Genomic DNA, 22,566 nt, shown 5'->3' on the forward strand with positions numbered 1-22,566 from the left:
CACTGCACCAATACACAACAGTTGACGCAGCAAAAAAGTCAACTTGACAGCAGCAATTTTCCCCTATGGCTTTTGGCTCCCAGTTACTCAAGGTCTTTCTCTCTTGAGTTTGCAGCATTTCCAGCAACATTTAACAAAGGCCCAACGTGAAGTATTGTTGGAAGGAAACATACACACAACACATCCCTTTCCTGAGATTTGTACGTGCATTCTTTGCTATTGGTGCCCTCCCTAGATGAAACACACTGCCAACTTTGTTTTGTTAGGAAAGCAAAGCACTATTAATTCCAATCGAGGCCAAAATCATAAATTAATGAAAAACACAAGAAGGAGCATTCGTTTTGTTGTTCACCTAACAAATGTTTGAGGCAAGTACTGTAGACCTCCGACGTTGAGTTAACAGTACAGTACGTGCATGTGGACAGTAATTATTTGAACTAAGTATCCTGAAGCTAAAATGGTTTCACTGAGCACGTTAACTCATAGGTACAGCCGAACCCAATGTCTGGATTTTGTTTTATTTTAACATTAGCTAGGGAGATCGAGCTCATAGACAATAAACAGCATCAAACGTACGTTCATCCATAAATTTAAGAGCTATGTGCAACACTTCTAATATTAAAGTTAATACAGTATAGTACATTACTGAGCAACTCACCATAGTTGGAGGAATAGTGTAGTTTGAGCCGTGTACATTACACGTGTTTTTCCATAGAGCGTCTTAAGTACGCCTTTAAATTATTATTCGGTAGCCAACCGATGACAAACGTGGCCCTGTTATCAGCCATTAGAAGTCCAAAGGGTAATGACTGAGCCTTTGAAAGAAAACGAGAAATTCGCGGTCGCCTTCAGACACTTTACCACCTCTTTTCCTCCAAAGTTCTCGTCGTTTGGTTCCCCTCACCGCCCGTATCAAAGATCCTGCCCTAACGTGTGTCGGTGTTTGACGTAAAATGTGCGGCTTCTAAAAATTCAATCAATCTACGATGGATTGGTGTACACATTGTAGCCTAATCGAACCTCTTAGCAGACGAACTTGTCTCCAAGTCTGGTTAATTGCGAGGTCTTCAATCGATGAAAGCGTAATTAATCGTTAACAAATGCATGGTGACCCATAATCATTAAAATTATAATTATAACAAAATAATAATAATGACCCCAAAGCAACTTTATTGAAGTGTATTTGAATTGATCATTGTGTTTTTTCCAATCACTAATAAAAGATTAATAAAGTTCAATGAATTAAATTACCAAAATTTGGGGATGCTATCAAGGCACACAGGTGGTTGGAACAATTTGATCTGGTTAGTACGAGAAATAAAAAAGTCATTTATTGCCAGGTTATATAATACGTGGACCAGGGGTCACGAAATTTACTGACCCAGAGAACTACTTCTTAAGTGATAAATACAAATAGCTACCCGTTTGACACACACCTCTGATAAGTAAATAGTTTGAATTATATATCAATGAATTAACTTAATCTATGTGAAAAGACACTGACACAAATGATTTCTCACAATTTAACAAGATGAGAAACTGATGAATATTAATATGTAACACTATTTATTTCCATGAATTTCTGTGCATGCGTTCATGTTTGCATTTTCAAATGACCACTTCTACAACAATCCTAGAAAATCACAATGTTCCATCCATGGTGAGCTATTTTTAGAACATGCCCTTGCGATTACTCATGTGGTCCTTGGTGAATACCTGGTGCCCATGGGTTGGTGACCTCTGACGTAGCCTATAAAACGTCTTAACAGGTGCATTGATTCTCATTTATCCAACAACATGCACAAAACCACTACATGTCAAAAACAGGATAATGCTTGATGTGAAAACAATTAATACAATGAAAAACAATGTATTAGTATGGTCTTTGTTCTTACTTGTAGGATAACTTTGGCATATTAGGACAAGTCTATGTTACAGCAAGTTTTAATAAGCGAAAAATGTGCACTAATTGACAACTGCATAAAACTAGTAGTAAGCCTAAGTGACACACACTGCTCTTGTATATTCTCATTTGACTAAGTTATTTCATTTTCACTGTATTTAATCCATCATAGTTTGACCATTCTGGTTAACTTAGATGTTTTGCATCTCATCCATGCAGGCTTCGTCAGCTCATGCATCGACAGGACAACACCATCTGTAACATTCCATTCAGTTGTTGAAATGCTGGTAAGAGGAACCTGAAGGTCAAGTGTTGTTGTGCTGTTTATTTGTTAGAGGATAAATTATTAATTCCATCCCCCCAATACAAGTGACATTGTAAAATTCTACTAGTTAGTTGTAGCAGCACGAAGCTGCCAATGACCAATTTGCCACACTAGTAACATGTAGTCGTACTACTAATATGACAAGGTTGTCCTACAATAGGCAGAAATGCAATTCAGTAGTAGAAGCAGTTGTGTAAAACATTACTACTAAGACACAGTAGTTCTACTAAATAGCTTTGCCTGTGAAGGCAAAGAGGACAAGTTACTAGTACAGTACATGGACATTAAGACGGTCATCAATAATATCGAACAAATGCTCAAACAGCTTTCCATAAAAACTACTTTTTGGGAAAAAGTGCTGGTGACCAGGTCAAAGAACGACTGTATCTCTTCGCTTTTTCAAGTCACAAGAAAACTGACATTGAAAATTCTACATACATTTCCAACAACCTTTTCCTTAAGTTGATCACTGAAGTGTTACATTTTCAGGTCTCCATTGCATCCAAAGAGTTTCTGACGATTGAATTGTGTTTTGTTTGGCTACGTTCTGTGGTTTCTTCCAGCAGTGAAAGGTCGAGTTGGGGCAAAGGGACCCTCCAGTACTGAAAAGAGTTGTAAGTGTCATCTTCAGAATCCGCATCTGTCTGAAAACATTGAAGCAAATGGGGATGACAAAAAACACAAAATTAAGAGTGTCAGATAAAACATAAAATGGGCAAAGGGGGACATCTGGCGGTAGTAGTGACGCTCCCAGTCCAACACCAGCAAATTGACTTTTACTCCACACGTACTGTATATTCTTTTTACATTTTTAGTTGACTTACTTTATCGTAAACCTTAGCAGCGGCAGTCCCCAATTCCACAGATTCTTCTCGGCGTCGTTTTCTGGCTGTGGTGGACTCCAGATATTCATTATAATGTCCGCACGTCTGTGCATGTGACTTACTCTCCTTGAGCGCGTCACGGTTTGTCGCCTTAAGATACAGAGGCGCCTCTTCTTGTGGAACATGTGGAATTTCTAAGATACGCCGTCTTTTTCTGCAATTATCATTCAAAAGAGCTTGCGTGCACGATGGGCTCACGCTCCTGAACACAGCCATGCTCTCGAGCTGCAGGTCAACAACACGGCAAAGAGACCGGAATTTCTTCTTAGCGGGTGACTGGCAAAAGAAAGTGTGGTCAGCGTGTCTCTTTGCCATTAAAGGGTAAATCACATGAGCGCAAATGCGCAGTAGATTACAACAGTTACTTTCCGACAAAACTCACCGGACGTTTTAGTTTCCGGAAGTAGCTGGTTTCGGCGCAGTTGTAGTTGACCAATCAAAGTATAGTATCACCGTGTGGTCCCGCCTTAAGGGAAAGGCAGTCCTTTTCCGGCGCGCATATCGGCTGCCATATTGGAACGGTATGTATTTGTTAGATACCCAACAAAAAAATAAAAATAATTAAAAAAATAAAAATAAAAATTGGAAACCATGATTTTCGTTTCACTTCACGATCGTGTCCCACTTGGTGTTGATTCTTCACCCCAAAACAAATACATCTACATATTTTTTTTGTTTGAAGCCTGAAATGTGGCAAAAGTCAAAAAGTTCAAGGAGGCTCCAAATACTTTCGCAAGCCACTGTATATTAATGTTGTGACGTTTGAAACGTGTCGTATTTTTTGAACGGCTCTTTTGGGGTGAACAATGAGAATCGATTCGCAGCTGTAACAGAGCAGTTTGTTTGTTTTTTAGCCAAGTTGGTATGGTGTTTGGCAAAACTGGAATAATCTGGTTAAATATACATAATATAAATTACTATAGAGGAAAATAATGTCTCCAAAATTTGAGGGTGGAATTTATTACTTGGCTTGTAATGTAGGATGGAAAAAGTCCTGGAAAATAATTTTAAGAAAAGAATGGAAGTGGCATACACTGAATCCAATTACAACCCTAATTACATTGAAGTTGTGACATTGTGTTAAACGTAAATAAAAACAGAATACAATGATTTGCAAATCATTTTCCACCTATATTTAATTGAATACACTACAAAGACTAGATATTTAATGTCCAAACTGATAAAGTTGATTGTTTTTAACAAATAAATAATAAATAAGACAAATAATCATGAACTTAGAATTGTATCGCTGCAACACGTTCCAAAAAAGCTGGGCCATGAGGCAAAAAAGACTTAGAAAGTTAGGGAATGCTCATCAAATACCTGTTTGGAACATCCCACAGGTGAACAGACTAATTGGGAGCTGGTGGGGGCCATGATTGGGTATAAAAGGAGGTTCACTAAATTGCTCCGTCATTCACAAGCATAGACAGGGCGAGGTTCACCTCTTTGTGAACAACTGCATGAGAAAATAGTCGAAACAGTTCAAGGACAATGTTCCTCAATGTACAATTGCAAGGAATTTAGGAGTTTCATCATCTACGGTCTATAATATCATCAAAAGTTTCAGAGAATCTGGAGAAATCACTGCACGTAAGCGGCCGAAAACCAACATCAAATGCCTGTTACCTTTGGTCCCTCAGGTGGCACTGCATCAAAAACCAACACAAATATGTAAAGGATATCACCACATGGGCTAAGGAACACTTAAGAAACCATTGTCAGCAAGCACAGTTCAGCGCTACATTCGTAAGTGCAACTTAAAACTCCCCTATGCAAAGCAAAAGCCATTTATCAACAACACCCAGAAATTCCCCGGCTTCTCTGGGCCCGAGCTCATCTAGGATGGACGGGATGCAAAGTGAAAAAAAGTTCTGTGGTATGACAAGTCCACATTTCAAATAATTTTGGGAAATTGTGGACGTTGAGTCCTCTGGCCAAAGTGGAAAAGCAGCATCCAGACTGTTATGGACTCAAAGTTCAAAAACCAGCATCTGTGATGGTATGGTGCTGTGTTAGTGCCAATGTCATGGGTAATTTACACATCTGTGAAGGCACCGTTAATGCTGAGAGGTACATACAAGTTTTGGAGAAACATATGCCACCATCCAAGCAACGTCTTTTTCATGGATGCCCCTGCTTATTTCAGCCAGACAATGTCAAACCACATTCTGCACGTTACATCAGCGTGGCTTTGCAGTAAAAGAGTGCAGGTACTAGACTGGCTTGCCTGCAGTCCAGACCTGTCTCCCATTGAAAATGTGTGGCGCATTATAAAGCGTAAAATATGACAACGGAGACCCTGCACTGTTGAACGGCTGAAGCTGTACATCAAGCAAGAATAGGAGAAGTCCACCTACAAATCTTAACCAATTAGTGTCCTCAGTTCCCAAACGTATATTGAATGTTGTTAAAAGAAAAGGTGATATTATGCAGTGAAAACATGATCCTGTCCCATCTTTTTTGGAAGGTGTTGCAGCCATAAAATTCTAACATATGATTATTTGCTAAAATATTTTTTAAAAAGTTTGAGTTTGAACATTAAATATCTTATCTTTGTAGTATATTCAATTAAATATAGGTTGAACTTGATTTGCAAATCGTTGTATTCCGTTTTTGTTTTTATTTACATTTTACACATCCCAACTTCAACGGAATTGGGTTGTAAATCCATCTTTAACTTTCATATTCTTACTTTGTAGGGTACACATATTGTTGATGACCTCTCTGCAGGGGTACAGAACATGTGTGTATGTTTTGATTTTTCACAAAGGTTTGAATTTTACTATCTTCTGGCTTTTTTTCTCCAGTTAGCAGGTTATGATACTCATTTCCCCTTTTGAGGCTGGTTTCTAATTATTTTTTTAATGAGATTCCAGGTTTCTTTGAGGTTGCGTTTAGCATTTCCTAGTAATTGATTGTAACATTGTCTTTCACAGTTCCTAAGTATTAAAGTTGATTTATTTTTGTAGACTTTATATCCCATTTCATCAATGTCACTTTTGGGTTTAAGAAATGTCTTGAGTATTTTTCTTTTAATCCATTATTGAACCAAGGCTTTGTCTGATTTTCTACATGTGTTTTGATCCTCATTGATGTCACAGGGAACAATTGATCTACATTAAAGTTTCCTGTGAACTCATATGATTGATTTGGGTTTTCTGCATATACGCTGAGCTGGCAGTTTGACACTGAAGCTTTTAATACATGCTTCGAACCACTGAACTAGATTGCCACAGAACCAATGCTTCAATGCTTGCTTGAAATCACGTGACATCAGAAACAGCAACTGCTTCATTGTGTGAATGAACCACCTGACTGGTTCACAGTCCTACCAAGTGATAAGGTGAGTCGTTAGAGCACGCAGGTAGTTTTGTAGGTGTTGATTCTCCACTGCTTTATGTCATAGCGAACTACTGATGCATCTCTGGGTAGCTAAGTTACCCTTGTTAATCTTGTAACTTTCGGGTCTTATGTTCTATTCACATACAAACTTTGGCTTTTTATTTCCCACTCATATTTATAATCATTTGCATACGTTTAGGAAAACTCTAATCCTACACTCTGTTAGGACTACCAAACATTTTTATGCACCCCAGTATCATCTGTTCCTTGTGAGCCAAAAAAAAAAGGCTCAATTCAGAAAGCGTAGAAAAATCCAACATAATGGCCAGACTTGTACAAGCACACCCAAATTATAACATTGTTCCCCAGGATTCTCTAATCACGAACACATTACATACATTCACCAATCATTATTTAGAAAAAAATAGATTTTATTTGTCATCAGTCTTTGTGTGTGCGCGCATCAAAGATTTCAAAAAGATGCTTTAAATCCACTGCAGCCGTGCTTTTCGCCAGCAGAGGTCACTACAACCAAAGCCCTGAATCTATTTTCAAAGCAATTAATCCATGTTCAGTGCTTCATAAAATCTTCATTTTCCCATCACTAGCTGACTCCCATTTAACAAGAGTTTGAAAGTAATTCTGAACACAGCCTCATGCCCATCTATAAGAGGGGGTGCACGCCTGTGCAACCACATTATCTCAGGTGTTTATTTCAATTAAGAAGTACAAGTTAAAGGTCACGTTAACGGTGGGAAAAATTGTGAAACTATCAAAAAGGGGGCATTTGAACAGGAGTGTACGGAAGTTTTATATCCACTCACAGTAATTTCTGAAAAGTTATTGCAGGTGACTAACAGCATTAGAAAAAAAACTGTAAAGCAGAAACCTGTTTCAAAACTTACTTTTTACCACAAGGTGGCACATTTCTAAAAGCAACTTCTTTATGTACTGTGCCTTCATTCCCTGTTAACGCAGTCAAGAACACTATTTGCCTTAAAGGTGATACGATCCTTAAAATTATACAGTTAATGATTAGCGAGTGTCTCCCCCTTCTGAGTTGGTTAAATTTTTGGTGGCTGAGAAACAGAACATGACAAAAAGACACCTGTGTTTTTGTTTTTTTTGTCCAGTTTCCATCGTTCCTTGGTCGTCCTTTTTCTTTGTTCATGTGACTTGAAGTTTACCATCCTTGGTTAAAAAATTCCACTCATGTATTACACTCCAAGTTGTCTTGTCGTGGCGATTTGGCAGCTGGCGGTGAATTCGGTTGGCCGTCCTCTGTTTGACAGTTAGAGTACAGATTTTCCGGTTTCCGTGCCACAAAGAGGACACAGTCATATATGTATCTCAACATGGAACGCTCATTCTCCGTGTAGGTGGTATGCAGAGACTCATTCTCCACCTGTAGGACAACAGATGTTATTTTAAAATCAACAATCCAATTTCAGTACATAAACACAAAATGGAGAGAGGCATAGGTCTGCCACGATAATTCCTACATCAACTTATCGTTGCGTAAATAAAATGGACACGATAGTTTTTTTCCCCCCTCAAATTCACACGGGTCATCAACAACATTCAATCACACTGCTTCGTTTCCTCACCAGTCAATCAACTTGCTTGTTGCTGCGGGAGGTAGAACTCTTTCACGCACACGGACGCACACACACACACTGGGCAAACAGCATTGTAGCAGGGAAAACAAACGTTATTAGTGTACTTGAAGCTAACCCAGTGGGCATCTGATGTCAATTCAACATCAATTGAATGACTTATATTGATGTTATTGACGTCAGATACCCACTGGGAAGTTTTCCAATGAGTGTAGTTGTACAATTCCAGAAAGCTGAGCGACATAAATGGAATTAGTTCCAAACCCAAATGATTCAGCGGCCGCGTGGACATTTTGGAGTCAAGCCAGATAAACATGGAGCGCCCACTAATATCAATGAGCTGGTACAGTATGTCGCATTTGTATGAAAAAGAAGTGTAACTTAACAAACCTCAAAGTCCATTTACAACACAACCATCCCATCCAAACTGTTATTAAAAACAAAAAACAACAAAAGAAAAAACACGCCGGTGCATGCTGACTTAAACGACGTCCATTTCCTGACAGATCGCAATTATAACGCCTCACAAATAGCGCTACTTGCATCAAAGTTAGTGATGCAGCTGTTCAACACTGTTTAGAAACGCCCATTTAAAGAAATGCTTCAGACTTTTGATACACACTAAGAATTGCTTTAAAAAAGTACATTTCCCAAACAGCCGTTCCCGCCTTGTACAATAAGGTGAAAGAGGACATTCTGAAGGGGATATAAGACGTGGACATGTGCCTGTGACTTATGTGTTAATATTCAAGTGCAATGATAAAGCTATCATTATATCAGTGGCATTATAAATAATAATAATAATAATTAAAAAGAACAATTGTTTCTGTGAAAATATATCATCCTAAAATATTTGTTATTGTGACAGGCCTAAGGAGGTATAGAAAATGATTTAATTATTGAGTTTACCACTATGTGGAAGCCTATTTTCACCATAGCTGCCCTGATGTCTTCATAGCTGAGTTCCACTGAGAGCTCATTGGCGATGTTCTCAAAATGGTACAATAGCGGACCTGAGGAGTAAAATGAAATTAAATATGGAATTTCTCCAAGAAAAAAAACATTTAGACCTAACCACTCTACAATATGAATTTGCAGAAAAAAAACTAAATGATATCTGACTACCACATCTTGGTAAAATCTTCTTAATCATGTTTTAGACAAGTGCATTGTAGTTCTCATAGTTTACAATTCTACTAGACAATTCTAGACAAAACTAGCAAATAATCATTGTTTTCTGAATAAAGTGTAGTAAGCATCCGAAATATTTACTTGCTGGGGTTTTAGGCCTGAATGAAGAATAATATGGAATAAAAATATGAATGCATGCATACAAATGTGACTGTATGCAACAATGTAACACCCCTTATATTGTTTACAGACAGAGACTGTAATGAGGACTCACCCAGATTGATCCACACTCCTCCAGGTTTAAGAATCTTCCAGATGGTCTCCACATACTGTATGACATTATGAGCCGTGTCGATAAAGAAGCAAGTAGCCACACAGTCCCAAGAATCTAACACATACATGCCGTTTATTAAATATGTACAAAGTTAATATTAAAATACAAATCATTGCCATCTACAGTCATATTTGTGTTATAAATAGATTTTCACAAAGAAATTCCAGTCATGAAGATGAAAGCAGCGCCCCCGCCCCCCCAAAAAATCAAAATAGTCCTGACAAAACTGTATATATATATATATATATATATATATATATATATATATATATATATATATATATATATATATATATATATATATATATATATATATATATATATATATATATATATATATATATTATATATATATATTATATATACACTAAAAAAATGTGAACAAAAGTAAAATATGTATGTTTTCTTGCCATATATACACATTTTATTTGATTCACTAGCATGAGTTTGAGCAGGACAATTAATAGCTTTTATTTGGTACTTGCCTCATTTTCAACAACCAAGAAAAAGTCCAAGTTGCCTTCTATTAAACATCCATGGCTTACCATGACCTACACACATAAGCAAAATTGATGGTGACAATAAGAAAAACCCACAATGGTCACTGAAATAATAACTTAAAACTCTCTTAAAAAAAAAAAATTATAGATAGATAGATAGATGTAAATGATAGTGCCTGTTTATATATATATATATAATTTTTTTTAAACTACAAATTAAATTAAATAAATTAAAAAAAAAATATATACACACACACACACACACACACACACACACACACACACACACACACACACACACACACACACACACACACACACACACACACACACACACAGTCTGACATTGAGCGGCACATTTTGGTCTTAGAAGTCTTGATAGTCAAAGCTACCCCTGAAAAAACAGTAACAGGCCCTCCTCCATGTTACATGATATGTTGTGTTGTTTTCTTCAAACATTTAATTTGTGATCTAATGTGGGTTGCCAAAAAGCTCCAGTTTTGTTTCATCTGTCTAAAGGACATTCTCTTGGGAGCTTTGAGGCTTGTTATTATAATTGCAGTCTTTTCACTGATGATTGTGGGGTTTTTCTTCTTTAACGGAAGGTACCAACAATTTTGCTTTTGTGAATCCATCTACACAGACATTTTGGCTCACATGGTGAGACTAGGCATGGACCAATTCGCGTCGTCTATATCACTGGTGTCACTTATTTCAGAGGTCTCGTGATCGTCTGCATCCACCATTACGGCTCGAAAAAATTTCAGGACATCCTCCGAGGGCTCACGACAGTTCCAAAACCAAAGATTCAGACTTCAGTGCCAAAAAAGTGTAATCCGGACATCCTTAGTTTTTATTTACCCAAATATTTCAAAAAAGTTTTAAAAAAAATCATTTTGGAGGTGTAATTTTAATGCGGTAATACCACAATATTTTTGCACGCAGTTAACATACCGTCAGACACTAATATTGGTCCATGCCTAAGTGAGACACATACAATTCACACTTCCCCCAATAAGGTTTTAGTTAACTGACCTGCATCCGAGTAGACCTCTAGAAAGTCTCCTGCTACCATAGAGAAGTCTGAATCTTGTGGTAGGCTCTGAGGATTGACATCAGGAAATCTGATAGCCCGTGTCTGATCGGAAGACTTCTTATTATTGCTAAACTGGTGAATCCAGGGGTACAGTGTCAGACAATTCACCTTTTCACACCTGAGTAAAACAGAAAAAAAATATTGTTAAGTTTTAAGGAAGTCATCAATATATAAACCAATGGAGGATTTATGTCTGTGCACAATGTACCTATTAAGAACAAAATTGGAAGAGAAAAGCATGAAGAAACTCCATTCATTTCCCTGGCATATATAACCCAGACGAGCAATTTCCCAGGCTAGACGACCAAGCCCAGCCCCCGGGACCAGCACGCTGACCTTAGACACATCACTGACATAATAAAACACACATATCACATGGAAAAAACTCACATTATGTCAACAACACACATTTAAGTTGTGTGTAATACACATCTGAGCAAAATAAATATCCGTGTGCATTTGTGTATGGTGTATCATTGCATTGATTTGTAAGAGCATAAATGTACTTCTTACTATTGGTCACTTGGGAAGTGCCTCTGGATCTCACGAATGATGGGCTGATAACAGGAGTCCCGCTCCCCCTGACCCGCCTCGCTCCAGTCTCTGACAAACTGTTTTATGGTGGACTTGAGCTTGTCCATATCAAATGTTGACGAGGAGCGTACCTTCCTCGGATCCTCCTGAACAGCGAATAAAAACACATTTGCACTAGATCTATACATCCAGTGTCTCCAGTAGAGAGTGACACCGACACGGGAGTGCATTTTCACTCCAGTCCCACTCCCACAGAAAAAAATCCCGTACTGACCAGGTATTAAAAAAAGAAAAAAAAAAAAAAAAAAAGGAGAAAAAAAAGTCCTGTCCTGTTCCAACTAGAAGTTCTTCCTACTCTCTTCTGAACGTGTAAACTGTGCTTAGTGATAAGTAATTATGTCTTTTAAATCTTTTTAGTTCATACTTGATTGTTTTCTGTTATCTGTTTATATGTTCAATAAGCAAACAAAACAAACGAACTCCCATCCTGTCGTGCTCCCGTTAAGAATTGTTTCCACTCCAAAACTGTTCTCATTTTGGAGGTCAGCTACATTAAAAAAAAAAAAAAAAAGTTTGTCACCCCCTCTTCCTCATGGACTCTCCCGCTCCTGTCCCAATCCCATGATTAAAGATAAAGTTGACTCCCATCCTGAAAAAACGTCAGCCTCTAGTCTACATCTTACATCAGGGATGAGCAACTGGCAACCCGCGGGCCACTCTGAGTGGCCCCTTAATTAAAAAAAAAAAATTGAAAATAGATTTTTTTTTTTAAACCCAGAAAATTGTCCAAAAAATGTATTCTACGTTTTCCACGATAAGCAGGGGATAAAGTGAGGGGGAAAACCCCCAACAAAATATTGCAATAATATTGAGGGAAAAATCTTAGAATATTCAAATTTGCGTGTCAAACTGCAAATATGCAGACTTTAGTTTTATGTTGTAATATCATCATTCACCACTAGATGGTACACATGGCCTAGTTACACTTACACTGGGTCTTATAACAACACGCTATACTACAGCATAGGTAGGCTTAATATTTTGTGGATTTGTAATGATACGTATGACAAACAGTACCTCAATGTTACAATTTTGAGTGAGTTGATTTTGGTGGGAAAAAATACACAAAAATAGATGGTTTGCTGTTCAGCAGTCTTGTGCCATCCTTGAATGGTAATTTTTAGGCGAGAGCTCTTTGCACTTTTGTTGTTGCTTCAAAAAATGTGTTAGGGTTAAGTTTAATGGCTTCTGTATACATGCATTGAGAAATGTATTATGAAAAATGAAATATACTGTATTAAGAGTACATATTTTGCACATATGCATGTATTTTGTCCATATTCAAAATGTCATTTTTTTCATACATCTGCATGGTCCTGTGTGGCCCCGAGTAGCACTGATGAAAAACGGTGCCACCCCCCCCCCCACCCTTCAGCATTTAAATTGCCCATCCCTGTCTTAAGTTGTTGTTCAGATTCACATGGAAGTTGAAGCCACATCCTACTCACTTGGTGAAAGGTGGACAGATCACCAGTCCAACACATGGCTAGCACATACAGATAACCATTCAAGCCTAACAGGAAGCCTAATTTAGCATACTTCACGTCATTTTGTATCGTAGAAGGAAGCAAGAGTAAACAGAGAGACCCCACACAAGTACAAATAATGTACAGCATTTGGTGAATACTCACCTTGTCCCCATACTCAATGTTCTCAAACATGTGAATGCTGTACTCGACGATGGCCTGTAGGACTTCATGGTTGTGGTCTGCACATTGACGGATGCGGGCCAGGTTTGGCAGTACAGACGGCAGTAAATTCTGGTGGCGCTGAGGTAGACTACGAAAGTGACGCTCCGCTCGATTAACATGCTCTTGTACATGCCCCCTAAAGAAAAGGAATAAAAAGGTCACAAAGCCTTGTGCGTGTGGGTGGGTCCACACAAACTTTGTTAATGTGGTGAGTACAACTTTACGTTATCTATATATCCAAGTACGTAGTTGTGAAACACCTAAAAACGTCATATCAATGCATCCAAATGTCTAAAACGTTATCATTCTTATATCAGCATAAGGATGGATTACAAACTTCTTTTAGAAAAGGATAACATTATGAGTAGTAAAAGAGATGTCCTAAAACAAATTGTGCGATTACAAAGCAGACAAATTCACAAATAAGTACAGTGTGAAATGAATGGACGAAGAGGAATAAACACTTGCTACAAATGGGTTCTGCGTTTAAAGCTGCCCGTTTTTCGCAAACCTTTATATGTTAACGTACAACAACACCTGTAAAATCTAAAGGCGTCGATAATCCTCCAAAAATGTTGCCTTTCTAGCCTGGCTTCTTCCTCGGGGGTGAACGTTTTTCTTTCCTTGGGAAGATATTCTTCAGTTAGCGGCGCCTCCTCTTTTGTTTCCGCCATGTTTGTCTCGAATTTGGGAGCCTCGCATTCTTCTTCTTTCGGTGGTATGGCAGTTGACACCAAACGTTTTGGTGCATTACCGCCACCTACTGGTCAATAGCAATTTTAATTTTTTTTTTTTTCATTTGAACTTCCATCCATCCATTATCGATACCGCTTATCCTCACAAGGGTCGCGGGGCGTGCTTGAGCCTATCCCAGCTGTGTTTGGGCAGTAGGCGGGGGACTCCCTGAATTGGTTGCCAGCCAATCGCAGGGCACACAAAGACAAACATCCGCACTCACAATCACACCTAGGGGCAATTTAGAGAGTCCAATCAACTTACCATGCATATTTTTGGAATGTGGGAGGAAACCGGAGTACCCGTGGAAAACCCACGCAGGCACGGGGAGAACATGCAAACTCCACACAGGAAGGCCGGAAACCACGACCTCTGAACTGTTAACCAGTCGACCACCGTGCTGCCCTCAATTGAACTTCAAATGTACAAAACGTATTGGCATAGTACAATGTTATTATAAAACATGTTATTATAAAACAAAAAAGGTAACAGACAAGCTCAATAAGGGTCACAAAACACCACCATAAAATTTAAATAAAATAAATAAATGAAATAAACAATAACCGATAAAGAAATAAAAGAAGAAAGGAAGGGGCACGCTAGGGGTTTTCAGCAAGGTTCCGCTCCTCTACTAATCTACACAATGTCACAGCATTTTTCTTTATCATACATTTCAATGATGAAAAGTAATGACACAGTTCTTTATGAAAAAACGAAAAATTTAGGTTGAGATTTGATATATCTATTTTTATGTATAAAATATTTTCCGAAAATTATAAGTGTGTTAATTATTAAGTCATGGGTTGACTGCTAATTTTAATTAGAGATGAATATTTGTCTTTCACTGTTATGTAATGAGAATATTCGTCCATCCATTATCCAAAATAAATCACTGATTTGCAAAACTGCTCTGCAAGAAGAAAAAGTATTTCGAGCCTTGATCGTGAAACACTGTCCAGCCATATCGCCAAGTCATACCTGTGTCCATAACTACTGTCTCGTTACTGCATTGCAGTAGCACTTTAAGCACCAAGACTTTTCAATATACCAGTCTTAAGTTGTACTTAAAGAACTTTGATGACCAGATTGTTAATCATTTACCAGTCAATATAGTGTAAAATCCTTTCTTTAATAAGATTAAACCTTTAAATCTGCTGTTAAATGTGATGCGGTTGAAAATGTTGGTGCACCTAAGCTGGTGCAACCAAGAACAAATTTTTGGGCGCACCAGTGCAACTATCAATCAATCAATCAATCAATCAATCAATCACATTTTATTTATATAGCACTTTTGCATTTCATAAAAATGCAACTCAAAGTGCTGTAAAACATCCAAAACACAAAATAAAAAGAGCCGTTCACGCCCTCCCTCGTAACAAACCCAAAGACGCACCAGTACATCAGCACTTACTCACACACACCCACACAAAGTGCACAACCTGATAAAATGTGTTAAAAAGACATGACAAGGCACAGACAAACCATATGAGGAAAGGATAGCCAAGGGGAGCTCATCCGCACTGAGGGGAATCACAGCCCACGGCCACAGGGGTGCCACCACCACAGAGACCCCCGGCCCGCATTAGACAGGCGGACCCCACACAAAGTGTAGAGGCCGCCGGCCACCCGGCGATGACAGCCCCCGCGGGAAGGGCAGCCACCCAACACCCCCCACCAAGAGGAAACACTGGAGCTAAAAGCTAACAACAGCAGAGAACAACAAAACTAAAAGACAAAACAGTAGTATAGTCTAAGGACTAAAATCAGTAAGATCAGATAAAAATAATCTTTAATTAAAAGAAAAGATAAATTACTTAAAATGTGTTAAAAACCAAACTAAAAAGGTGTGTCTTGAGCTTCCTCTATAAAATATCAACAGTCTCTGCGGACCTGACGACCTCTGGCAGGGTATTCCAAAGGTGAGGACCAAAATGGCTGAATGCAGCCTCCCCATGCGTTTTGGTCATCACCCTAGGAATAAATAAAAGGCAGGCGCCAGAGAACCTCAGGATCCGCGAGGTTTGGTATGATAAAAGCAAATCAGATAAATAAGATGGCCCAAGACCATTAACACATTTATAAACTAATAAAAGTACCTTAAAATCGATCCTGAACACACAGGGAGCCCATGCGGCAATTTTAAAACTGGTGTAATGTGCTCCCGCCCTCTGGATCTCGTCAGCACCCGAGCGGCTGAATTCTACAGTAGTTGTAATTGTGAAATATTCTTTTTAACTAGTGGAAAAAGTTAGTCTAGAGCACTGTCCCTAGCATTAACCTGCAAAAAAAAAAAAAAAGGCACCTCAAACGAAGTCACAGATGAGCAAAAATGCTCCTGAAAGCAAAACAATAAAATAAAAAATTGGAACCTCGCTCATTAATATTCCATTCTAGCTCAATTTCTATAAACTGGTGATCCAAGTCTTTGCATTACTGTACTTCAGCAATTGTCACTTATGGTTTAACAGGCAGTGTTGCTTCAGTTCTTAATGGTGTGAAAGTGAGTGTTTTGTCTCTAAATGTGCTAGTGACCAGTCCAGAATGTAGACTGTATTTCGTCCAAAAAAAAAAAAAAGAAATCCCTTAATTAGTTGGTGTGTCAGTTGCACCCTGAGTCCATATGTTCTCCTAAGCTTTTAACAAAAAAAGTGAAAATTCAAATCAAAGACCGCAGGATTACTTTATTATGACAATGATGATACACTGTTGTCCATCAGATGCTTGGATTAATTATCTTGCCCATAAAGAGAATGTCATCTGTGGTGTTTTCAGTGATGAGAAGCATGAATGGACGATTGAACTTCAGCACAGGGATGTGTTTGAAGGACATCAGGGTGATGCCAATGCCTGTGGCAGCTGCAGCAGTGGCTCCAGCCTCGTCAATGTCAAGGGCAGCTTGGTGCACAACCTGGAGTTAAAGAGGAAGTGTGAGTTAGAATGAAAAAAAAAAATGAAAAAAAAAAAAAAAGTTGACTGCATCCTTACACTGGAGACCAACAGTTTCTTCCCCTCCGAAATGCCACTCAAATCTGCTCGAACATCGAACATGTGAGTCATTCCCATATCAGTCAGCACTTCGTTCAGAGAGTAGTCAGTCTTAATGGAGATCTTTGGAACAAATATATCATAAGTCCTAAAAAGAAAAAAAATGTCAGTGATTAAAATGATCTCACCAGCTTCTCCATCAAAAATGTTAACTAACCAACCTCTTTTTCATCCATTTTGACCATTTAGTGATATGTTGTGGACACATTTCCTTTTCGAGTGTTGCCATGTTTTCAGGCAACAGCAGGAGCATGGAGTAAGAGCTGTTAAAGGGAAGGCGCAGGATTGTCGTGTTTATTGGCAGGTCATGATAGACATCAAAAGGATCCTCCTTGTTCATCATCTGGACAGGAACCTGGAAAACAATTCAGAATGAAATTGCAGATCCCCTTCTTGAGTCAGTAGTCCAACTCTTTCTCGAAGTTGTAGCTTCAAACCTTGGTATTCTCATCAACAGTAAACATGTCCTCTTTTGTAAGCTTAGCTTCAAAAGGACTGTCCCACTTTCCTGTGTTAGGAATGAACAGAAATAAGACATGTTAGAGTGAACAACATTTATGTCGGTTCTTGAAAGAGAATGAATTTCCAAAAGTATTGTAAATGTTATCCTCATGTAGGCTACCTTTGAAGTGGATGTAGCTTAAGAGATACATGATGGTGCCAGGATCCAGGTCCTTCACCAACTTCTCAATCTTGCCATGGGTCTTATCCGCTACATATTTATTGATGGCATCAGCACTTTCTGTTGTTTGGTGAAAGTTGACATTCGACACATCTGTGTAATAGGATTCTTTCAAATCTTTCAGGAACTCCGGTTTTGGCTCAAAGGTGTTTTCCAGAAACACAGCAGTCCCTTCAGTGATGTCTGATGAATTATCTTGCCTTTTGAGGAGCATACTAAAGACCCGATTTATATCATTCTGGGTAACTTGGGTGCTGTTGAAACCCAGACCACTCAACAGCTGTTCGTGGGTGTCCCCCCCGGCTCCGACAGACAAGGCAGCCAAGGCGACAGACACACTACTTGGAGAGTAAAAGATGTTCTTGCCCTGGTTATCGGAATGAGCCGCCAACTTCCTGTACAGCCGGAAGGCAAACTCTTTGTTGCCCGAGGTCACGTGTGAGAGGCTGTCATCAGTGTGTTCTTCAGTGTGGTGGCCTCTTCCCAAACAGACCACCGCTGATAGGATCCAGACACCGAGGGCCGCATGCATCGTTGTGTACTATGACAAAGGTTCAAACGTGCAAAATTGATCTCCTGATTACACAACAGACCAAAAATTCTTTGCACTTGTCAAAGTTCAACAAGCAAAGTATGCATCGTCAGGGTAGTATACGGCAGTGGTCTCCAACCTTTTTTCTGCCACGGCCCGGTTCATACAAGTCCATACCCTTTGCGGCCCTGAAACTATTTACCGTGCGGTGCGGGGCTCTGGGCGTTCGGATGCATGTGTGGTGGGTTGATGAGTGCAACGCTACAATAATAAAACGAGAATCCACAGGGTTTTTTTTTTCCCCCCACCAAGATTGAATGACTTTTTAGCCTTAGCAGTTGGTGCAGTTAGCCACCAAGTATGACACTCTGAAATCACTTGCATTCGTTCACGAATAGTTTTGAAGTCTGCATTGACTCTGCACATATTGTGCAGAGGGGGCTTACTTTGTGCGTGGGAATCACTGGTTGCCATAAATCAATCTTTCAAGTAGGTCTTCTAGTATTGTCTGTCAAATTTACCTTTTTCTTCTAGGGCATAGACTTAGTGTTGAATTCTCATTGGGCCTTTCCGCCCCATTGCAAAGAAACTTTCCAAATATGTCTGTTTATTTCACTAGCTTGTGCATTTAATATTAGCATTACACAACAGAGAAAACTTGACACGCATTAAGACTCAGATTTATGATTTATGCACCTAAACGTCTGACAATTATGTAAAACAAATTATTCACTTGCGAACTACTGCCGGTCTATGTACAGCAAATGTGTCCTGCTTCGGGCTGCTGTGCTGTACTATGTTTAGCCATGTGAAACTACCTTCCAAATGTTGTTTCAATCCATCTAAAAATAAAAATAAAAAATTAAAAAAGGGATTTCATGTGCTTTGTGACTGTTCAGACTACAAAAAGAGGCATCCAGTTTCAATCTGGTTGGGCTAAAAATCTGATTTTCGCCGGCAGTCTGAACAAGGCCCATGTCTCCCTATGCCAACACACCTGATTTGAATGATCAGCCTTCTTCAGAGCTGATCATTTGAAATCAGGTGTGTTGGCATAAGGAGACAAAACACGCAGGGCAGGGGGTCTCAAGGACCGAAGCTGGACAGGCCTGACGATCATCATGGATTACAAGCTTTGATTGGCCCACTAACAACCAGGTCTCCAAGTCCATCTGTTCCTCATTGGAGCCAGCCTCTTATTCTTTTGCAAAGTATGGGTCTGGTGACTTTGGCTAAGCTTAACTCATGTTGTTTCATTTTTGTTGAAGAAGCATCGTTTTATTTAGTCTAGTAACATACTTAATTTGTCTCCATTACTTTGGTAAAACACCCTGTTCAAAACACTAAATAAAAGTTCTTTATTGTAATGAATAAATTTCACTGGGATCAAAACCTTTTGTTCATGTTACTGGCTTTGACATTTCTGTCAAAATGGATGCAATAACCTACATATTAAATATACTTGAACCATGTCTTGGCAAAAATGTCAGTGAAGTCAGAAACAGCTTTTGTCCTGTGCAGGGGAAGAACTGTAGGGTCACATTTGATCGTTTTACATGTTGTACGGATGATAAAGGAGTAAGATTTGGATATTGAGTAACTTACCAATCGCTGACTGGCTCTCAAGCCTCAAAAACCACAGCCACACCAAGCACAAACTGAACGGTGAGGACTGTCTTCTTTATACACTATGAGTGAGTGGGATGATCCCACTTTTTGCGTGACGTAGTCTATTGTCTCCGCCCATTTTGTGAGGGAGCAGTGGAAGCAGAATAGAGATGAACATGTAAAGCACTTTCACCTGGATTTTGGGCTACGAAATTTGACATTTCAGTATTTACACATTCAGGCAAACAATTTCTACACGCCATTTCATACAACCTAACACCATGCTGACCAAAATGTTTCTTTGTTTAATTTTGATTCGATAATAAATTGTACCACCAATATATTGCCTTAATTTTCATCCCACCAACGAGACAGAGCAATGAGGCAGTTTGCCAATGAGGAAAACTGAACTTTGGGTTAGTGGACTCTTCTATGTGCTTTGTACTATGTCTCTGTGGATCCAGTAATGTTTGCTGCCCGACTGTGACAAGTTGAGTTTGCACAGTGCAAATAAAGAATGAATCAGTGTGTACGGAAACCTGCAAAAGATACGGTAACTCTCTCTACCACAAAGTAGTTTTTCTCTACTATATGCAATGCTGAAGAAAATTACACTTGCAAAATGCATGCTTGCGTCTCAAAATTGTACTTTTCACACTAAGTTTATTCAAATGGATAAGAAATCTGGATACAAGTGGAAGACATTGCATTGTAAAAATATATATTAAAAAAAAAGAAGACACATAATGCCTAATAATGACCATAAACATACTGTAAATCGTTGCTGTCATGTGAAAAACACATCTCCATTTTTTTCAATTTTTGTATTTTTATGTGAATGGTGTTTCCACATTACAGACATCGCATTAATGTGAAAATAAAAAAAATAAAAAAAATTGGACGTAAGTGTTTTTCACAGGACAGTGGCGAAATACAGGGTTGCCATGGGGGGGGGGGGGTGAAGAGTGACAATGGATGAAATTATTCTAAGGGGCCATGACTGACTGGGGCCTTCGAAAATACTCTTGTCAGTTTGCGCCATTGATGTTATGAGGCCGAAAGTGATGTTTGTAATGTTATTTTGTTTGCACAAGGACCAAAATCTCCAGCTGCACCCGTTTCTGGCTTCAGTTATGCGGGCCAAAAAGTTGCCCATCCAGACAGATAAGTTGTCGGAGGAAACCTCGGTTTGGAATGACCCCCCTGTTCTCTTTCACAGCACATATAGCCTCCACAAGGGTGAGCCTCTGCTTCAGCATCAAGTATGCCAAGACCAGGGTGGCAGAACGGCTCACTCCTACATGACAATGCACCAGAACGTGACCTGAAGAAACACAAGACAGGAGATAAAAGTTGCTTTTTGGTGCTCATTTTAATTGTAGATGTGTTTGTTGTTCTTACTAATTCTCACCTCCCCTCCTGAGAGCCATGTGGATAAAGTCTGCTGCTGCTTGGAAGTTGACACTCATGTCAAAGTTACATGAGTCATTTGCCTCTACACCCATATAGGTGATCTTCAATCCCTGGTAGATTTCAGGACATCCTCTACGTTTACTGTGAGCTGCATTAAGGATATGAGTGATTCCATGCCTGGATAAACCGTTCCTGTTCTCTGCACTGTGTCTGGGGGGGGGAGGGGCGACAAACGACAAACCTTTACTGTGCTGACAGCTGTATTATGCCATTGCATTTGGTAAACAGGTTAGCAGTGTTTCCTGAAGAAATGCGAAGTACCAGTACATCAGAGAGTGGCTCACTTACTATGTATTGTAGAACCCCTCAAGACATTCTCATTTGGACCGATGGAAAATGTGTAGCGGACTTAATGCCCAAGCCACTGATGGTAGCTCAAATAGCACAGCTGCCACCATGTGGAATGTAACTTGAGGTATCTAGAGTTACTTGTGTACTTAAATATAATTCATTTTCACACGTGGACTCAAATTTAAGAGAATGTTCACAATATTAAACACTGCTAATTGTATTGGAGAGTAATTCACTTTGGACTGGCTCATCTTATTTCCAGCATAAAGAAATGCAATCAAGCCACTTACTGATCACCAATGTAGAGCCTTGGCCACACTTCATCTGCGTGGCTGATGATGGCTTTCCCAGTGAACAAGAGTCTTTCCAACTCAAACACTGCTAAACCAGGGGAACTTAGGTCAATTTCCACCTTCCTTGGAGGAGGTCTGTCACTCCAGGATGCAGGAAGTTTGGATGTAAACGACATCACTTTTCCAGTGTTGGATTTTAAACAGTCCTCTCAGGCAATCAAAAATCTCCAAATCTTTTAACTATCTCCTGGGGATAAGTGTGTAATCAGCACAACCTTAAAGGAAAGCTATACTAACGGCAGGATGTCCAAAGCGTTGTGAGATCAGCCCCTTGCATTGATTCCTGCCCCCAACACTTGGGATTCTACTGTTGAGCTTTTGCAACAAAATAGCATACTATTTATAGACCAGAATGCTCACTAGCAATGCAGTGCAATGAAAGTGCCATGCAACAGTTTACACAAATACAGCAACACTTATTTTGTTTT

At 39.1% G+C, this 22,566-nt stretch overlaps 5 protein-coding genes and 1 long non-coding RNA gene across 10 annotated transcripts in view; 1 reads left to right on the plus strand and 5 right to left on the minus strand.

Annotated features, from left to right (window-relative positions):
• The window catches only part of trpm6 (transient receptor potential cation channel, subfamily M, member 6), a 22,993-nt gene extending 22,046 nt beyond the window's left edge, over window positions 1-947 (minus strand). For all 5 annotated transcript variants that reach the window (XM_086030088.1, XM_086030087.1, XM_086030085.1 and 2 more), the window contains exon 1: window positions 659-947. In XM_086030088.1, the coding sequence (XP_085886214.1) occupies window positions 659-661 (3 nt within the window). In that variant the 5' untranslated portion in view covers window positions 662-947. The remainder of the gene's footprint in view (window positions 1-658) is intronic.
• A 602-nt stretch (window positions 948-1,549) lies between these two features.
• LOC147147647 (uncharacterized) lies at window positions 1,550-3,541 on the minus strand. The gene is made up of 2 exons (XM_086030927.1): window positions 3,053-3,541; window positions 1,550-2,872 (listed from the first exon to the last, which is right to left on the minus strand). Exons 1-2 carry the CDS (start codon window positions 3,425-3,427, stop codon window positions 2,714-2,716), a joined length of 534 nt encoding a protein of 177 aa, XP_085887053.1. The 5' UTR covers window positions 3,428-3,541; the 3' UTR covers window positions 1,550-2,713.
• Window positions 3,542-6,867: 3,326 nt separating this feature from the next.
• On the minus strand, window positions 6,868-14,124 carry carnmt1 (carnosine N-methyltransferase 1). Its single transcript, XM_086030603.1, has 8 exons — window positions 13,957-14,124; window positions 13,360-13,555; window positions 11,648-11,814; window positions 11,343-11,483; window positions 11,074-11,252; window positions 9,479-9,592; window positions 8,983-9,086; window positions 6,868-7,862 (listed from the first exon to the last, which is right to left on the minus strand). The coding sequence occupies exons 1-8, from the start codon at window positions 14,091-14,093 to the stop codon at window positions 7,668-7,670; spliced, it is 1,233 nt and encodes a 410-aa protein (XP_085886729.1). The 5' UTR covers window positions 14,094-14,124; the 3' UTR covers window positions 6,868-7,667.
• Window positions 14,125-16,815: 2,691 nt separating this feature from the next.
• On the minus strand, window positions 16,816-20,178 carry LOC147147649 (alpha-1-antitrypsin-like). Its single transcript, XM_086030605.1, has 6 exons — window positions 20,019-20,178; window positions 17,822-18,422; window positions 17,637-17,707; window positions 17,361-17,554; window positions 17,140-17,287; window positions 16,816-17,062 (listed from the first exon to the last, which is right to left on the minus strand). The coding sequence occupies exons 2-6, from the start codon at window positions 18,411-18,413 to the stop codon at window positions 16,868-16,870; spliced, it is 1,200 nt and encodes a 399-aa protein (XP_085886731.1). The 5' UTR covers window positions 18,414-18,422; window positions 20,019-20,178; the 3' UTR covers window positions 16,816-16,867.
• Window positions 20,118-21,397, plus strand: LOC147147650 (uncharacterized). Its single transcript, XR_015086807.1, has 2 exons — window positions 20,118-20,437; window positions 21,241-21,397. It is a non-coding gene; the product is annotated as an uncharacterized LOC147147650 (long non-coding RNA).
• Window positions 20,665-22,359, minus strand: LOC147147651 (dual specificity protein phosphatase 26-like). Its single transcript, XM_086030606.1, has 3 exons — window positions 22,076-22,359; window positions 21,433-21,644; window positions 20,665-21,345 (listed from the first exon to the last, which is right to left on the minus strand). The coding sequence occupies exons 1-3, from the start codon at window positions 22,252-22,254 to the stop codon at window positions 21,149-21,151; spliced, it is 588 nt and encodes a 195-aa protein (XP_085886732.1). The 5' UTR covers window positions 22,255-22,359; the 3' UTR covers window positions 20,665-21,148.
• Between the last annotated feature and the right edge of the window lie 207 nt (window positions 22,360-22,566).

This window comes from Filicampus tigris, chromosome 5 (genome assembly GCF_054856515.1).
Source record: "Filicampus tigris isolate MCC_2025a chromosome 5, RoL_Ftig_1.0, whole genome shotgun sequence".
NCBI classification, from domain to species: Eukaryota; Metazoa; Chordata; class Actinopteri; order Syngnathiformes; family Syngnathidae; genus Filicampus; species Filicampus tigris.

Bases quoted from the DNA above. Each gene is read 5' to 3' on its own strand.
- carnmt1 (XM_086030603.1), bottom strand. From the start codon at position 14,093: ATGGCGGAAACAAAAGAGGAGGCGCCGCTAACTGAAGAATATCTTCCC. The intron at 11,253-11,342 runs GTACATTGTGCA...TGTTTTACTCAG, and splicing joins TCCAATTTTGTTCTTAATAG to GTGTGAAAAGGTGAATTGTC. The intron at 9,087-9,478 runs GTGAGTCCTCAT...TTTACTCCTCAG, and splicing joins AGGAGTGTGGATCAATCTGG to GTCCGCTATTGTACCATTTT.
- LOC147147649 (XM_086030605.1), bottom strand. From the start codon at position 18,413: ATGCATGCGGCCCTCGGTGTCTGGATCCTATCAGCGGTGGTCTGTTTG. The intron at 17,708-17,821 runs GTAGCCTACATG...TTCCTAACACAG, and splicing joins AAGCTACATCCACTTCAAAG to GAAAGTGGGACAGTCCTTTT. The intron at 17,288-17,360 runs GTTGGTTAGTTA...TTTTCTTTTTAG, and splicing joins TCAAAATGGATGAAAAAGAG to GACTTATGATATATTTGTTC.
- LOC147147647 (XM_086030927.1), bottom strand. From the start codon at position 3,427: ATGGCAAAGAGACACGCTGACCACACTTTCTTTTGCCAGTCACCCGCT. The intron at 2,873-3,052 runs GTAAGTCAACTA...CAATGTTTTCAG, and splicing joins CTGCTAAGGTTTACGATAAA to ACAGATGCGGATTCTGAAGA.
- LOC147147651 (XM_086030606.1), bottom strand. From the start codon at position 22,254: ATGTCGTTTACATCCAAACTTCCTGCATCCTGGAGTGACAGACCTCCT. The intron at 21,645-22,075 runs GTAAGTGGCTTG...TCCCCCCCCCAG, and splicing joins AGGCTCTACATTGGTGATCA to ACACAGTGCAGAGAACAGGA. The intron at 21,346-21,432 runs GTGAGAATTAGT...GTGTTTCTTCAG, and splicing joins CATGGCTCTCAGGAGGGGAG to GTCACGTTCTGGTGCATTGT.